The sequence below is a fragment of the Musca autumnalis genome, unplaced genomic scaffold (genome assembly GCF_047663935.1).
Source record: "Musca autumnalis isolate F117 unplaced genomic scaffold, ASM4766393v1 scaffold_3, whole genome shotgun sequence".
NCBI lineage: Eukaryota > Metazoa > Arthropoda > Insecta > Diptera > Muscidae > Musca > Musca autumnalis.
Genome location: NW_027411866.1, coordinates 132,280,359 through 132,299,168, shown reverse-complemented (window position 1 = coordinate 132,299,168; position 18,810 = coordinate 132,280,359). Strand labels below are relative to the sequence as shown.

General features: G+C 34.2%; 1 protein-coding gene across 1 annotated transcript; it reads left to right on the top strand.

The window, feature by feature from the left end:
- Window positions 1-1,302: 1,302 nt before the first annotated feature.
- On the top strand, window positions 1,303-15,469 carry LOC141397755 (NECAP-like protein CG9132). The gene is made up of 5 exons (XM_073974419.1): window positions 1,303-1,563; window positions 7,290-7,495; window positions 7,563-7,753; window positions 7,817-8,016; window positions 14,351-15,469. The coding sequence occupies exons 1-5, from the start codon at window positions 1,481-1,483 to the stop codon at window positions 14,412-14,414; spliced, it is 744 nt and encodes a 247-aa protein (XP_073830520.1). The 5' UTR covers window positions 1,303-1,480; the 3' UTR covers window positions 14,415-15,469.
- The last annotated feature ends 3,341 nt before the right edge of the window (window positions 15,470-18,810 follow it).

The following is an 18,810-nucleotide window of genomic DNA, read 5'->3' as shown; positions in this document are numbered from 1 at the left end:
GCTTCACATGATTCCTGATCCAAACGGTATTTTATATTAGTTGTGTTCCTTTACGTGCCTGAGGCAATTTTGGCTTAACTCTAGGTTAATAAAAACTCTCAGATTTTTAATTTTTTTTCTAGAGGTAGATATTGTTGCGCTGATCACGGGAATGTATAATTTTCTTGGGGGGCGGACCCGGTTATTTGACCCGAAAGTCCGGGTACAAAACTCAGGTTAGATTAAAAACAAATGGTCTGTTCCAGAACTGCAAGAATCTACTAATTTTTACTATTTTTTGCGATAACATAAAGGAAAAAATGCTATCGTAGTAAAAAATAGTAGCTTCTTGCAGGTTCTGGAACAGAGCAAAAAATTTTAACTCCCATTGTTGTCATTCAAGCCCAAACAATAATACTTCTTACGAAGCGTTTTGATAGCGACAGTTCAACAAAGGGTGTTGAACGGTAACAAAGGGTGTTGAAATTTTTGTTTTTATAAAAGTAACAATATTGTTAACAATATTTCTGAAAACCATTTTCAAAGAAATGTCCAAAAAAAATTGTTCGATGCCCTGATTTTTACCTCTAGATCATTTGCACGTACTCTGGACATAACCCTTAATGATTTTTCATAGTCATTTTTTGAAAAATGACTTCAAAAACTGAATTTCTGGCCAAATTGCCTACAAAGGGACATTAATTACAATCATGCCAAAATTACGTCAGGAACATCATTTTTCCATGGTACAATCATGGTATAATAAAGTAAAGGTAGACCAGGTATGAAAATCGCTGAAAAATACAACCCTGTGGCCATGGCTTAACACGTCAAATGAAATGGAGCAATAAAAAAGGTAGATGTATATGCATAGTTAGTCGGTTTTATTACCAAAAACATGAAATTTAGAACTTCTCTGTTAATTTTAAAAGTACCAAATAGAGTAAACGATAAAAATCACTTCAGTTATGCTCCAGAATATTATTGCAAGGATTTTGGCTGGTTGATCGTTGCCAATGTGTTAACAATTTTAAAACACTTATATGTGGCAATGTTTTTTCGAAATCATGAATGAAAATCACCAATGTTACCACATGTTTTCAAAATTTACACGCCTCGGTAAATGGCACGTAGAAATTACCAAACGCGTGGGTAAAGATAACTAAGAGATAGCTACCTACCAGTTTACCTAGGGCTAGAAATTGCGGGCATTACACGGGGATATCTATGAACTCATATATAACTACGAGTAGAAATAAAAAAGGCATAAAACAATCCGGTTAGAAACCTTATTCATGCGAAACTTGGCAACTCTATAACACGATTTGACAGCGATTACTACGCAAACTAACGGTTATAGAGTAACCATTACTCACAAACTCGTAGAAAAGGGAAAACAATAAAAAATTGTGAAAATCGTTGCGATTTTCCCATTTACAAAAGTTTACGTGTAAAAATTATTTAGTTAAACAAAGCAGATCGAAATTAAAACTACAACAAAATGGAATATGAAAGTGTACTCTTAGTAAAACCTGAAGTATTCATATATAAAATTCCTCCAAGAGCTAATAATCGTGGTTACAGGTAATTAAACGCAAATGAATGCTGTGCTGCAAGTAAATGGTGTGATGATGATTTGGGAAGAAACAATTGAAATTGAAAAGAAAATTAAAGAAACAAAAAGAAATCATTAAATGCAGAAATGTACGAGATTCTGATATTAATACAAATATTAATGTTTTCGGAAAAAATTCCTTTTAGTATATCTTTGGTAAAATATGATACGCCCTCCTTTTTTTGATTGAAAAACAAAGTCCCTATTGCATTTTGTGTGTTTAACAAAATAAGAATAAAGATGACGACGAGTGGCTAATGTATTTGTTTATCTGTGGCATTTTCATGCAGCCAACAATTTGTTTATAAAAGATGTTCCGCTGGCTGAAAATGCTTGCGTGTGGGTGTTTTAACTTTTTCTTTTTTTTTTTTTGTACAATGTTTTGTTGTATTTATTGTTTTACTACTTTCTTCCAATTTGTATGTTTGTTGTTGTTACTTGTTCTTTCTTGCAAGGTTAAACTACGCAGACAAGAAGAGTGGAAAACTTTTTTGTTCATTTCATGTGTTTGTAATTTAAGTTCAATATTAATTGATTTTTATGTTTAAAATTGTTTTTGTTTCCTTATCAGCATTTTTATTTGCAATGTGGGCATTGTTTTTGCTGTTTTGTCTTATAAGAAAATGGAATACTTACTGTGACGTTCTTATTCGATTGGCATTCGTAATACTGGAACTTTTATGCAAATTATGCAATTGCAAAATTGTTAGTTTTAGGGGTACTAATACTTTTTTTTTGGTAGGATAGCACGGGAACAAAATATTTCTTAAATTGTACATTTTTCTCTAAGTAGCCGGCCTTTAACAAGGGAATTTTCGCAACTTCAGAAGCCCATATCTCGGGAAGTATGGACTTCCGCAACAAATGTTATATATATTTGTGATCAGGGTGGGGAGATCTACCTGTGAAAAAAAAAATCATTCCGATCCGAGCTTAGTGGGTAAACTCGTCTTATGCCCACCCCACCAGTATCAAATCTATGCTTCTACGTAGGTTTCTATGCGCTACAACAACAACCCCACCTTGGAAATTTCATCCCTTCGGTTGATTTATTCAACAGAATATTTGGATGCGATCGACGAACCTATTCAAAAAGTTATATGATCAGTACAAGGCTTCATTTTTAGGCAACCGAAGGGAGGAAATTTCCAAGGTGAGGTTGTTGTTGTAGCAGCATAGAAACCTATCTCTGGACGTATGGACTTCCGCAACAAATTTTATATATATTTGTGATCAGGGTGGGGAGATCTACCTGTGAAAAAGAAAATCATTGCGATCCGAGCTTAGTGGGTAAACTCGTCTTATGCCCACCCCACCTGTAGATTTGATACTGGTGGGGTGTTCTAGAATACCAGATTGACCCGAATGGCAGTAAGATTAAAAACACCCATAGAAATTTCAAAATCAACAAGCCAACTTTACAGAATCCAGGGAACATGTTGCTATTTGTGCTCGGAGAAATTAGTTTTGCAAAAAGATTTTGAGGGGTGTATCATTCATCATCATTTTCAGTACAGGAACACTGTTATCTAATTTCGTTGACCGCTAATGCATGGGTCGAAGACGATAATATACAAAATCTTCCAACAAACTGGAAAAACGTAAAGCGAACAATCTTTCTCCAACTGGAGATATAAAAAAACAATCCGAAGGTATTCAAAATGGATATCAAGCAAAAGGTCTCGGATTTAAGTGTAGCTGGTTTAAAAGCAGTATTAAAAGAATGTAATGAAGAAGTTTACTGCTCTGAATGAGGAAGTAAGCAATTTGAAGATTAGAAACGACTGTTTGGAACATGACGTGGAGCTTCTAAAATCCGAAAATACTATCAGGAAACGATTAGGCGATTTGGAGAAAAGTATCAAGGGAAAGAACTTGATATTCAGGGGACTCAATCGCCATCAAACCAATATGTGTGAAATTCGAAAACTGTTCCAGAACTAAAAAGTTTTTACAATATTTACCACTTTTACACATTTTGAGTTCCCGTACACAAAATGTATTTGAAAATCGTTTACGACTTTTACCACTTTATAAAGTACGGGAACAGGCCATATGTCGACAAGTTCTAAAATTAGAAATCAGCGAAATTGTTCAGCAGCAGTTATGGTGGAATTTGGATCCGAGAGTGATGTGAATGCCATTCTTGAAATACCAGTTATTTAAGAGGAAGTAACATATACATAGAAAGGGGTCTAAATGCAGAAAGCAGATTAAATAAGATAGTAATGATTAAACTTTTAAGGCAATTGATAGATTTTAGTAAAAAAAACATCAGATAAAGGTTAGAGATGATAAAATAAAAGTTGGAGATAAATGGTTTAAGTGGAATTCAGAAAAAAATTAGTATGTGGCACGAGAGATGCTGTAGATATTTTAAAAGAGTTATACGGAGATGATTCTAACCTAAATCTTAAAAAACTCGCTAAACCTAAAGCAAGAAAACATTGTAAATTTTATCATATAATATAAATGTCCTCAAAAATAAGTGCTTTTTCCCGAATTTTTCGAATATATAAAGGGCTTTGCTATGTTTGCATTAATTGAAAACCACGTTGTTAAACATGAAACAGATGGCTGGTCTAAATACTTTAGCGATTTCGATTTATACTGGCACAATGCAGAAAGAAATCATATATATGGCAGAGCCAGCGCAGGAATACTGTGTGGAGTAGAGAAGTTTAAAAAATAATGGAATAATGTACGAATATATGCGAAGCAATAATATCAGTATGGTAAAGATGACAGTGGAAATAACAAAACGGAGGATATGACTAGAAAAACAACTGCGTTTGGCAAAAATAAATGCCAGGTTAATAACTTGAAGGATATAACGAATATAATACATATAATAATTGTTCCACAAACATCCCATACGGGACAAGGGAGACTTCTCTCATATCAATGAGTGCACCCCGATTCATATTAGCTCAATGATATGGGACCTGCAGTTTATCGCCGAACGGCGTGTCCTAAGACACCACTTGTAGAGAAGTTTTACATGGCGGAAATACTCAGGAAATTTCACCAAAATTACTGAGGGATATTTTGCCACCGTTGACATTTTTTGATGTTGTCTGGCAGAGGAATCGAACCCACGACCTTCATCGTGCATACCATTGCCAAGAAAGGAAAAATGAACATATGATAGAATTAGAGGAAAAACTAGGAAACACCACAGATGCAAAACAATGGTGGACAATTGCAAAGGAAATAAGAGGTCAGACATGGAAACACGGAAATAATATATCATCCCAGGAATTCAGAACATATTTCAATCTCCTTCTAAAGCAACAACAATTATTAACAACAAAAATTACCTTCACCAAACACGTTCACAACAGAAATATAAAATCTAAGACATGCATAAATGCAACTTGGAATGGGCTTATTAATAAAAAGCAAGTATCGCTGATAGAAAAATGGAAAATATGTTTGAGCACATGCATGGTTCGAAGAAGTCGATAAGTTACAGAGATATTTTCTCAAAAAAAATTCTGAAGCAGTCGAAAAATTTACCAAACTATATATTGTCATTGGAAACGGATATACCTGACAGCCATTTCTATACGCTGAAACTACATTTGAATTATGTTTACAATACAGTACACAAATATGGAGCACAAAGACTGCCAAATATATTATCTAAAAAAAAATATGGCAAAAGAGTATATTTTGGGTAAAATCTGTGATAATGTTGGCGGAGGAAACAAATATTCCTATAACACAAACGAATATAACCTCGGTAGAGTGGAGAAGTAGAACGAATGCTATAATGAATCAGCTTAGAGTTCAAAGCTATATGCAGAAACGAGAAAGGGCAGCAAATAGCGAAACAAGATTTTACAGATTTCTTAACCCAGATAGTGGAGTAAATTATATGACAAATGTATGGAACTTGGATAAAGGGGTATATTTTGCATTACCACTAAACTTGAGTTGCGTTGTCAATTGTCAGCACAACTGAGATGAAATGTTGTATCATTGTTATCAACCCAACTGGGTTGTCGATAAACGTATTATCGATCAGTATTTTTTCAAACTTGTGACCTCTAAAATCCAAAAGGCACAATTCGCCCAAAAATGCTATTTTAAAATGATAAGTTCAGTGGAATTTTTTTTTGATGATTAAGAAAATGTACAGGACATGACATCTATTAGAAGAAATTTGGAATTGCCATCTGCACTGTAAGTTGAAACTCATGTTGGAAAGATCTGTATAATCAGTAAATTATTTTAGGTTTAAGGAGTATTTTCGATTGAAAAGGATGCCGTAGTTTACATTGTGGATACGTTAAATGATGACTTCAAAGTAAGTTACAGATCAACAGCAAACCCCCACTTTTAAAAGTGTGCTCTACGTTGAGATTTTTTGTGGAGGGAAGTTTCCAAAAGTCCCATGGCAATGATTACAACAATTGTATGGCTCAATCTACATTGTCGAACGTATTGAAGGAAGTTGTCCACTTGATAGGGGACAAATTGTGCCAAAATTGGATCGTTTCGAAGTTGACGGAGGAGGAAAAAAGACAAAACAAAAATAATTTTTATTCAAAAACGAAATTCCCTGATGTTGTCGTCTGTATAGATGGAACCCATGTGCACATTGGATTTGCACTCATATTTATCAATTAATATATCAAACTGATGTTTTATTGTTATTTTCACCATATTTTTGATACACAAAATTAATTAATTATGCAAATAATCAACAATTGTTAAAAAATATTTTTTTTCAATTTTACTTCTTATTTCTTCAATAATACTCACTGCAACTGAAAAAAACTGGTTGCTGAAAAATAGCCGGTTCGTCAACTATGATTCACAACTTCAGTTCAAGGTTGTCATACATAAAGTAATTTTGACAACTGGCAACTCCATTCAACGATAATTGCTATCGATAATCTACCCCAAAATCTCTTTTAAATGGAAACAGCTTTGGAGATAGCGAAATAAAACAATGTAATCTCTGTAATACAAACGAGGTTGAAAATATGCAACATTTCATTGCCAAATGCCCAATCTTATGTGAATTACGTTATAGTTTCATAGGAAGCTTATATTTAGATGATCTAGATTTGATAAATATTTTTAATGGAAATCTAGAAGACGGATGGGAAAAACTTTATAATTATGTCAAAAGTGCTTTAAAATATAGAAACTGCATAATCAGAGAGCATTTTTAAGATTAACAGAATTTAAATAACTATACATTGACAGACAACTTTTTTACTAAGTTATTCTCAAAAGTATTATTTTGTTGTTCTGTATATATGAAATACTAATTATTTTTGAATTGTAATTATCAAATGAAAACAAAATAAACTAAACACTGCAAAATTTGGAAGACTGACAAAAATAGTACATTCTTCCAGTATCTAGAACACAGCTATTGTCTCCCACAAATTTGAATTGTTGCTCCCAATTTCCGATAATGCAGAGCAATGTATTTACTCTAAATTAACAACCCTCATCATAAGGGGAATGTATTAACGTGATACAATCTTTAATATAACAAAAGAATTCTTATCAAACGTTGTTGGTTTTTTACTTCCTCTATAATTCAAAATTAAATTAATTTATTAAAATGCACTTCAAAGTATATTGACACAGATAATATGTACCATTATTACCATTATATATTACATTTTGTTAATATACATTTATTTTATTTTCATACATAAAATTTTGACAGAGCTGCTGATTGGAATTTGGGAGAACCAACATGGACCGGACGCATGCGATTGGCAGCTAAGGGTACTTCACTAAATCTGAAGTTAGAGGATAAAACAACTGGTGCTCTCTTTGCTAATTGTCCCATCGATACATATCCTGGCGTAGCCATTGAATCTGTATCGGATAGTTCACGTTATTTTGTAATTAGGGTTCAAGATGATAATGGTAATTTGAATGCGCAATTCAGCCTATTTCTTATCAAATTAAAGCAAAACCTTTTTCTTCCCCATAGGACGTTCCGCTTTTCTTGGCTTAGGTTTTGGTGATCGTTCAGATTCTTTTGATTTGAATGTTGCTCTACAGGATCATTTCAAATGGGTTAAAAATCAAGAACAAATTGAAAAGGAAAAAACCCAACCAAAACAGGAATTAGATTTAGGTTTTAAGGAGGGTGAAACAATTAAAATTAATATGAGAATAACGGTAAGTGAGTATACACAAAATATTTCGATTCAATTTTAAATTGATTTATTTTTAACTTTGTAGAAAAAAGATGGCTCTGAAGGTAGCGGCCGTACAAAAGGTAAAACGGGTACTGGTATTCTACCACCACCACCTGGCGGTTTGGGTAAAATAGCACCACCACCATCTGCCGGTGCCGGTACTGTACGTCAAAGTCCGGGTACCTCACCAGCACATAGGGTATCTGGAAATGCCACGGAATGGACAGATTATGCATCAGCTGGGTAAGTGCTAGTTAAATTTTCTTAATGGGCTATGAAAAAATATGTCGTAAAATAGTATTTCGAGTATTGCGTCTCTTCAGAAAAGAGTAGAGGATATGGAGAAGCATAATGCCATACTTGAACGATGACTTAATCGTTCCAACATCGTCATAAATGGTCTTCCCCGCGGGCTGCATAACATCAGCGATTATGTCATTAAAATTGCAGCTTTGTGCAATGTTTGCATTAATGAGATCGATTTGCAGCATTGTTGTTATTTTGCTGGTGGCCGATCTATTTTGGTTAAGTTTAATTCTGTCCTTGTCCAATTAAGTTATCCTCCGTTGTTGGTGGCAATCTCCAAACAAACGTGTACCTTGACGATCACTTAACGCCAGTTTCTGCAAGATTGATGTACCTATGTAGACAGCTAAAAAGTCAAGGAAAACTTAGTAAATTTATCTTGGTTAATGGTGATGAGCCTGCCGTTGCCGTTGCTTCGCATTGGTGATTGTGAGGAGCTTTTGACCGGCGCTTAAATACATATAGTACATTTTCATTTTGGAGTAGTACATTAGTATTTTTTCCCCTTGAGGGTTTTTATGAATTTAATTTAGCTATTTCCGCATTCAATTTCCCCTTAAGGGCTTTTTTATGAATTTAAATTTGCTAATCCTGCATTTAATTTCTTATATAAGTTTACTTTCATTTATTTATTTTTTCATGATCTTATTTTTCATTGCAATTAGGTTCCCCAGTAGTTCATCCTTCGTACTTTTTGATCAAATAATAACCTTGGTCCTATTGCTGGTAATTCGTCCTTTTTTAGGAAGAGATTGAACCAATTTTCTAACTGCATGTCTTTTGGCCATTTGAATTGTCAGAGCTTACGTCCTTCTGCTTACAACACAACATTAAGTGAAGTTAAGAACTTGGTCTGCAATAGTGGTCTTGCTTTATTTGCTGTTTCTGAGACATGGTTGAAACCCTATGTTTCAACCAGAGCAGTTGCCATCCCTGGCTACTCGTTTGTGCGATATGATCGCCCGAATGTTAGGGGTGGCGGTGTTGGCATTTATATTCGCGAAGGCCTTAAATATAAAGTTGTATTTCGGTCTGGGCACCCTTGTGTCTGCGAATCGCTATTTATAGAACTAATCCTGGGGTTTAGGAAAGTTCTGTTTGGAGTGGTCTATCTTCCACATGGTAATATTTCTAGTTTTGAAGATATACATGGGGATATTCTGGCACAGTATGACTCTATTGTTGTGGTTGGTGACTTCAACTGCAATCTTTTTGATATATCCAAGTCTACAGACATGAGGAGCATCTGTCTTCGGCTTGGCCTTTCTCTTCAACATAATTCTTTGCCTACGCACTATAATGTTGCTACTGACTCTGTGTCGTTAATCGATTTCTTTGCCTGCAGCAATTCTTGTCCACTCAGTTTTTCTGGTCAGGTACAATGTCCAGCAATTTCGCACCACGCCTTTATATTTGGTGTAGTTAATATAAACTTAACTGTTTCGGAACGCATCGTAGAGTATCGTGACTTCAACAATATCGATTGGGAGAGTATGCTTAACTATTTAATTCAGACGGACTTTAGCTGGATATATAACACCTCGGATGTTGATGCTCAACATTCTTTTTTTGATTCGCTTATTGAGAATCTTTTTTCTTTTGTCCCGATTATCACGAAACGAGTTGTTAATGTTGTTGATCCCTGGCTAAAATGTCGATCTGTAATTTTGGCTAACTCTCTACGTGATATGGCATATAAGGAGTATTTGCGAAACCCTTCTCAGCCTAATTGGACAATATATTGCTCTCTTAGAAACAGAGCGAAGTCTGTCCTTAGGAGTGAGCGTAGGAGACACTATACAAAAGTTTTTGATACGCTTGGCCCAACACAGGTTTGGAGATATCTACGTGCAGGAGGTTTTGTTGGTAATGACGACAATCATGAAACGAACTTTCATGCTACAGTCTTGAATGACTTCTTTGTGCAAAATGATATTGTTGGTAGTGCAGTTGTAGTAGATTCAAGCAATGTGAATGGTAACTATTCATTTTCATTTAATTGTGTTTATGAGGTGGATGTTTTTCAAGCCTTGTCGCGGATAAAATCTCAATCCTTAGGTGTAGACGGCATACCTATAAGATTTATTAAATTGATTTTTCCATATATTTCCAGACATATCACCTATTTTTTCAATACTATATTGACAACTTCAGTCTTTCCAAAAGCATGGAAAGTTGCACGCGTAGTGCCAATACCCAAAGATAGGGAGTTAAATGGTATTGAAAACATGAGGCCTATTAGTATCTTGCTAGCCTTATCTAAAATCGCTGAGCACCTAATTAAGGAGCAAATTGAGCATTTTATTTATAACTATCGTCTTCTTAAATCATGCCAGTATGGTTTCAGACGAGGGCTTAGTACTACCTCGCTTCTGATTGAATTAACTGATGCCATTAGAGAGACAGTTGAAAGAGGTGAAAATGGAGTTCTCGTAGCATTGGATTTATCCAACGCATTTGATCGAGTGGATATTTCGAAGATGATAAGTAAACTTCGATCCAATTATTTATTCGATTCATCTGCTTGTGCATTAATTTCATCTTTTTTATTGGGTCGCTCCCAATTCGTTACATTCAATGGTAGTGTTTCCAATATTCGTAATATATACAGTGGAGTACCCCAGGGTTCCATCCTGGGTCCCCTTCTGTTTATTTTATACATTAATGATATTGCCAACAGTGTACACAGACGTGGGTGTACTCCGTTTTTGTATGCTGATGACATTCATCTATTTTTTAATGGCTAAACTGCTGCCGAATTGCAGTCTAATATTAATTCTACATTATGCGACATATCACATTGGTTAGATAGCAACAATTTGGTGATTAATGTTTCTAAATCTAAGTCGATGATATTTGGTCCCACTAGTCGTCTAGGTGGTAGTGTAAATATACTTATTGATGGTTCCCCTATACATTTCGTGGACAAGATGAAGTGTCTAGGTGTCATTATCGATTCTAAACTTGATTTTACACACATATTGATGCGTTGTTTCCTAAGATCATAAATGTTCTTCGTAAATTATATAGCACTGACTTCTACCTGCCCCTCTTTGTTAAAAGGAATCTGGCTCACGCACTGCTAATGTCAGTTATTTCTTATGGCATTGAGGTTATATCAGGTACAACTGATGAACAGTTGAAGGGAGTAGAAAAGCTTTTTAATATGGTTGTCAGATTTGTTTACAGTTTGCGCAGAAGGGACCACATTTCTGTTCATGCGCACAATTTCTTAGGAGTACCTTTTAAAGTTTTTATCCAACAACGTGTTGTGTCTTTTCTTTATAAAACGATATACTTGAATCTGCCAGTATTACTTCGGGAACGATTTTCGTTTTCAAGATATACTCGTAACATACAGATAATTCTGCCCATTTTTTCCACATCTTGGTTAGAAAATACTTTTGTTGTTCGTGCTGCTCGGCTGTGGAATCACCTACCCAATGAGCTACGTAACTTCTCTTTCCCATGTTTTGAATTTCGGCGTAAGTTAGAAGCCTTTACTATTAATAGTAATACTACTACTTAATACATATATGGTATTTTACTAAGTAGTACATTGTTCTGAATACATGCTTTTTCGATCATGTTGAATTACCAGCAATATATTTTTTTCTCTCAGTTCCAGTTTTGATTCTTCTATAATAATTTCAACTTACATTGTGTAATATATATCTATTTTGTCTTATCTATTATCTGTAAGTCATTTTGTAATATGAAATAATGTTGTAGTTTCTTGCTGTGTTGCGATGCCAATTGGCCAATAGGCTTCTATCGCAATGTATAAATAAATAAAAATAGATTTGTTGATTATTCAAATATTTTAAATCTGACTTTTGGTTTAAACTTTTGTATCTGACTTAAAATCTCTCAAGTTACACTTAAGAATCCACCAGAAATAGGCCAAGATCCAAGTACCGGTCTACCTAGGGATCTTTAACACGAGAACATCGCTGAGAACATTGCATTGCCCGGTAACTCCTAAATTGTAACTTTTTAGATTTTTTTTTTGTATATTTTACTCGCTAAACCTCAAATTTTGTCCTGTGGACCCCTCCAGCCCTTTTAACTACGATACCATAAAAACTTAAATATCTTATGACCGCTGTCCTAGCAAAAAAATCTTCAGAAAATCTGATAATCGTACTTTATATAAATGTCCAATCGTTTTTCACAAAAGTAAAACCATATAGAAGATTTAGGGGTTTCAGACGAAGAGAAACTATTTTAACAGTGTTTGATCAGTCTATCCGAATGTCTAATCCAGAAAATTACCCCGGAAGGTCTCTAAGAAGATGCAAACTTATAAAGACATGAAAATGATTCAACACCACCTTTTGACAAAATGATTCGGGGAAAACATCAAGAGTGTGTATTAAGGGGCGTCTATTTTTTGTAGACACTAATGAGCCGTTATAGGTGACAGAGAAGGAACTCCGGAGATCAGGCTCAACCATATGGGGAGTTAATACGATCGAATCTTTTCTTTCGTTGCAAATAAATTGGGCTGGTAAGTGGGTGATTCGATACCTGAAAAGAAGCAGGCAACTTTTCTGCCATATTTTCCAATTATTTCGACTATTAAAAAGTGACAACACGCCATTCGAATCCACCATATGTTGAATAGGATATCTCTCAATGATAACACCGAAGCATGTACCGCAAATAGCATGCCATTGAGTTGTCGTACTGGAAGAATATTTTACTCCTCGTCCTGGTGATCCACTGATGACATGAGACAAGTTTGAATATTCTTCTATCGCGTCGCGTGGTCGGAATTCGACCATGACATTCAACTCAATGCTCACCTCTGCAGTCCAAGTGGTGAACAGAGTAGCCGTAGATTGTGTGGCGGATATTTTCATACTCCTCGCGTGGAAAACGAGGTAGGGTCATTCAAATAGGAGATACGCTTTTTTTGGTTACCGACAAAAATCCGTAAAATTAAAATGCTTATAATTGCGGTAATTGACGAAGTTTGTCGGAAACTTAGCGACCAAAATATAGTTGTCGCTTGGTGCTACCGATAAGAACAATCTTGTCAACTTCGATTGTTACTTTTCATTCATAATTATACCCTCAGCCTTTAGGCTAAGAAGGGTATATACAATTTGATACGACTAAAAATGGGCTTCATCAAAATAACGGTTTTAGACCCCAAGTATGTTTAGACGAAATTCGTTTCTGCAAATTTGGAGTCGATTCAGCCATGTCCATCCACCTGTCTGGCTGGCTGGTGCGCACAATAACTCTCGAACGGATCAACCGATTCGTACCAAATGTTGGCTTAATATTTTGTGTAAACTTAGTTTAAGTTCGAAGATGGTCCACTCCTTCGGGCACCTCCCCCACAAAAGTTCAAAATTTGTCTGTAAAATGGTATGAACGATAACTCTTGAAGCGAGCAATCGTTTTGGTCCAAACTTTGCACATCGTGTTATTCCTTCGGGTAAAGTAAAGTTTAAAATCACTCAGCAGGTTGTCCTTGCGGCTCCCTTTACAACGGTACAATTTCTTTTGGGCGCAGTTCCACGCCTGACTGCACCTTGGTTTCCTGCACCGCCAGACCATGATATTCCTTCGACTCATGAAATCCACTATTTTCTCGATCTTTCCTCAGAGTTCATTGCAATTAAATTGAAAAAGCATTTTCAGGGATTGGAACAGCAAAGACTTGTGTTAAGTGCCTATACTGTCTTAGAGGGTGCTGCGGGGGAGTTGCTAGTCCAAAATAACCCCTGAGATGCACCCACTCCCTACATCTATTGCATCTCACCGAAGTTCCAGTGTGGTTGATGCTCATGTGACAAACTGAGTTCAAATAAAATGATTTTGGGGTTTCTTCAGTCCCTGCTCGAACCAAAATAATTCCGACCAGGTATTCCGTGAAAAACCCGATACAAATACAAACATGTGAATACTGTGGTAACAGCCACACAACACCCGTGTTCCGAGTCAATCCAGAATCCACCGCCGTGTAATTGAGATTTCGGTTGGGTAGCCGGTATTCGATCTGTCCGTAGGTGAAGGTATCAATTCACAGTTTCTCTTTTCTGAGGGAACAAGCATTTTTGAAGACTATTTTGGAAAGGACTTCCAGCCATGTAAGAATAGGGCTTTAGATGACGTTCAACTCATGATGTTTTCACCAATAACTTTGGCGGAGCTTCTAGCCTGTGATACTGTAGGATATAAAAATATGTATCTTCTGTATTACAACTAATTGCTTGCTTGTTTTATACAATTTTTAACTAATATTACCTTTTTACAGTTCGGCGCCAACCCAAAATCAGCAACAACAAAGCTCTGCAAATGCTAATTGGGTGCAATTTTAATTCTAAGCCTAAAGCGCATGCGTTTTGTATTGGAATCATATAGAGATGACAGAGTTAGAGACCGAGAAAAACAGAGTTTATTAGTAATAATCACTAAACAAACAACAGTAAATAAAATCTATAATTACAATAAAACAAAAACAACAACAGAAACATTCGAAGAGGACACAATACGAATTATATGATAAAAAAATAGTTCAGATATAAATACAACAATATATACATTAAATATAAATTTAACTTGCAAAAACAAAACAAAAATAAATATACACATATGGAAAATACGAAATTAGTTATTAAGAGAATTACAATTAAAACAACAGCAAAAAAGATATACAAAACAAAAATAAGTTGTTAATTTCTTTACACAAAAAAACAAAGAGTAAAATAAAAGCAAGTATTCGTTCTACAAAAACAAACAGAATATAAAATCTCTAAAAAAAATATTATAAAAAAATTTGTTTTTTGGATATAAAAAACGTATTTTAGCTAACCATTCCTTCATTGCCCCCCCAAAAACTCTCTAGTATGTGCTGCTGCCTTCTAGCCCGCTCCCACCATAATGAAATTAAATTACACTACTGGATGACGATAGAAAGCTACGTTGTACATGGACAGATTTTGTTCCATAACTCTAGGAAATCTCTATAGAAGATGAAGGCAATATTATTCAAAATTATAAATATTAAAATAATTTATACATTTTGCTTAAATGTTTATCCCATATTTAGATTTATTATTACAACAACAACAAAACCAATTATATATTTATGTATATTGTTGCAAACAAGGAAACAATACAAAAATCGCAAAAAATTGTATGTATCAGTTTTACATTGTTATCTCAGTTTAAATACTTTGTATCTCTATATACCAGTATATTTTAATGACAAGAAAGAGAAAAAAACAACACTATTAATCTAAAAAGGAAATAATACAAAAATTTTGTTTATTATTTTTTAAAATTATGTTATGTATAATAAATTGTATGTACTTATTTACAACAACAACAAAACAATACACATACAACTACAAAATAACACCTAAAAAGAAAATACTATTACTATTACAACAACAACAGCATACTACAACAAATCTATTACTACTACAACTACTACATATAAATTGTTTTCCATTTAGCCGCGTCTTATAGAAAAACAACCATTTTTTTATGTTTTATCCTAAATGTTAGCGTAATTTTTTAGTTAAAACAACATATATTTTATTATTTTTTAAAACAGTTTTAGATTCACATTTGTAAATTTGAATTTTACTTTTGTTGTTACATACATTCGAATTATGTTTTGCAACTTTAGTTATTTTTTTCTGTTCAACATTCCTTTTTATTGAAACATCAATTAAACTTTATTATTAATTAAGTTCCATTATCAATAGTTTAGATTATGAAACATTTTGTTTGTTGGATAATATCAACAAAAAATAATTTTCAACCCGATACAACAATATATAAAGAAAAATTATTTTTTTAAATTATAGATTATTTTATTAAAAGAATATTATTGAAATTTAATAAAATAAATCAGTAAAAATATATGTATGTATATTTTATTACTTTTGAGTTTTTCAAATATAATAAAAATTCTATAAAAATAAAAAAAGTTTTGAGATTTGTTGTGAAATTTTCTCTTGATAATTGTGGAGCTTATAAGGAGGTTATATCTTCACGTCTACAATTGTGTTTTTTAGTTTTTTTTTTTTTGTAGAAGAAATAATATTTTTAGGAATATTGTTTGGATAACTTTAATTATAAACATAAGAACTTTCTTTCGCGAACATGTGTGGAAGTTAAACTCTATTATTTTCGTATATTCCCACACCTCATTTACCCAACCCTGGACCGTAACATTCGTCTTCCGCTATCTGCCACAGCTATCTACGACAAGCTGAGATGTTGAATAGGTGCTTAGTATCGTGCGGGCCCATGCCGCATACTGGGCACCTATTTAACTGCCCCGCCATGCCTACTCATCTGACTCCAGTGGATCTGGTTACATCCCATTGAAGTAGTCACCTTCCTGAAACTGGAGATAGACACAGAGCCAGATTGAACAGGAGAACATACAAACATAATAATAAAACACTGTTACAACAACAACAACAACAAGCTGAGATGTAGGAACAACATCTTCAAGTCCCTAGCTGGCAGTACTTGGGATACAAACAAATATACCTTGTTGAGCACATATAACACGAAAGGTCGGTCTGTAGTGAAGTATGCGGCGGCAGTCTGAATGTAAAAGAATCAAAGTCTGTCCGAACACCGCCCTGAGAATGAGTAGACTAATGCCTCGATTATGTATTGCAACCAAACTCCAGTTTTAATGTCTGTTCATAAAGGAAAAATTGCTACCGTAGTAAAAAATTTTTGATTTTTGAGATAGATTTCTGGAATATTGGTGGCAATACTTTATTTAAAATCGTCAATTTAACTTTTATTTATTTATTTTGAAATTGTGAGAAGCGACTGCGAAAGAGCCATTGCCAAAAAATTTTCATTTCGGCAACTGAAATTGGCGACGTCAGTTGCCGGTTGACTTCTGTAATGCAATTTTGGCATCTGCAAACGCAACTGGACGATAGTTGCTTTCCATAATCGAGGCATAAGATTCTTCACGCACAGCAAATCAATCACATGCATTGGTTGCAGTACTTGCTCAGGTGTTACCGAGAGAGTCATCCTAGTCAAAGTATGAAGGATAGGATACCTCTACCCAGATTTGTCAGGAGTGATCTTCATGATCTAGAGGTCCACAGAGGAGAGAATCCCTAGATCAGCAAAACTTTGGAGAGCACCTATTCAAGAGCCATGTCAAACCTACTCCAGTGATTTTGTGGCTACAAGCAAACAAAACATCCACATTCCTATACAGGGAGACCGAATTATGCTGAAAAACGAGCATATATCATATCATATTCTGTTAAAACAAGAACAACGGCAATAACACCCTAGCAGGAACTGCATCGACAGATCGCCCTGTTGATTTATGAGGTTCTTTGTCAGCCCAAGTGCTGCCGAAATCGAGTGGATTTCAAGTGTCAATTCCTTTGTGTATATGTCAAATAAAATCTTATCTGAAATCCATTGGATTTCATTTGACGTTTAAGCAATGCATAAGAACCTTCTGATGTTGTCTCAAATAGCTGTGGTTTATTCCAATATTTTGGGTAGTTAGTGGTCGGAATAAGGACTCCATCGCCTAATATGTTCAGTAGTGAGATTCTCTAACTCATTTTTTTGAAGGTTTTAAGAAGGTTGAGCCTCATTTCAGTCGTTTATATTTACTTATTTATTATATGTCTATGTCTAAAGAAAATTAATGCGAACGAAAAACGCCTAATTCATCGTAATATTAACTTTGTTTTTGCTCCGAAACAACTACAAAATTTGAAAATCATGCGCGAGTTAAGTAGTTTTTCTTACGTTTTCTTTTTCGTTTGAAATAGTGAAACAAGCTGTTAATATTTTAAAATTATAGTACGTTTACATATAACCGAATTTAATGAACCCACTGAGCATGGTAGAATAATAAAATGTAACAGCAATACACAACTGACTGAACTGGGTTGTACCGTTAGTGTCAAATTCCATACGACATTTTATATATTTACTTCTATGTTCGATGTATATTAGGTATATACATATATATTTTGAAGAACAAATTTATTCATCAGAAAAAAAAACTATTTCCAATAAAAACTTCTTCATATCATTGACGTGTAACATTTCCAGGGAGCAAGTTGAATGTAGTGGCTGGATTTGAAACTTTGTCACAAAAAGTTTTCAAAGCTTAATTTTTCATCGAAAATAATTGTCAACTAATCGCATGGTCCGTGTTTAGACACACAAATTTCTCGGGAAATTAAATTCAGTTCTTATAGCCCGTTTAGACTAGTCATTTTAAATCGACTCGATTTCTAAAATCCAACTTTCAAATGCTATTTGTTTAGACTAGTCTAAAATGATATAAGATGCCAGTCAGCTGATCTTTGTTTATGTATACATACGCGAATTTGCAAAAAGAATTGCTTGAAAATAAAAAATGGAATGGAATACTGCAAAAAATAATCTGACAAATTGCTATTAAATTTGTTGTTCACAATTTATTTTAAATTAAAGCTACATCCATTTTATTTTTATTTAATATTTTTTCTATTTTTCCGCTTCTGTTTGTTTTTGTTTGTTTGTGTTTACAGTTATTTGAAAAATGTAAATAATAGGGTTATGACTTTTTTACAATCTCACATCCCTGTGTCATATTTTGATGAGCTTTTGTATAAGATTAGATAAAATCTTAATTACAAGGTGATTCGATAGAAAAAAGCTCACGCACAAAAAGTTTTTAAAGTTTTTATAGATGAGCTTTTTGGAAAAAAT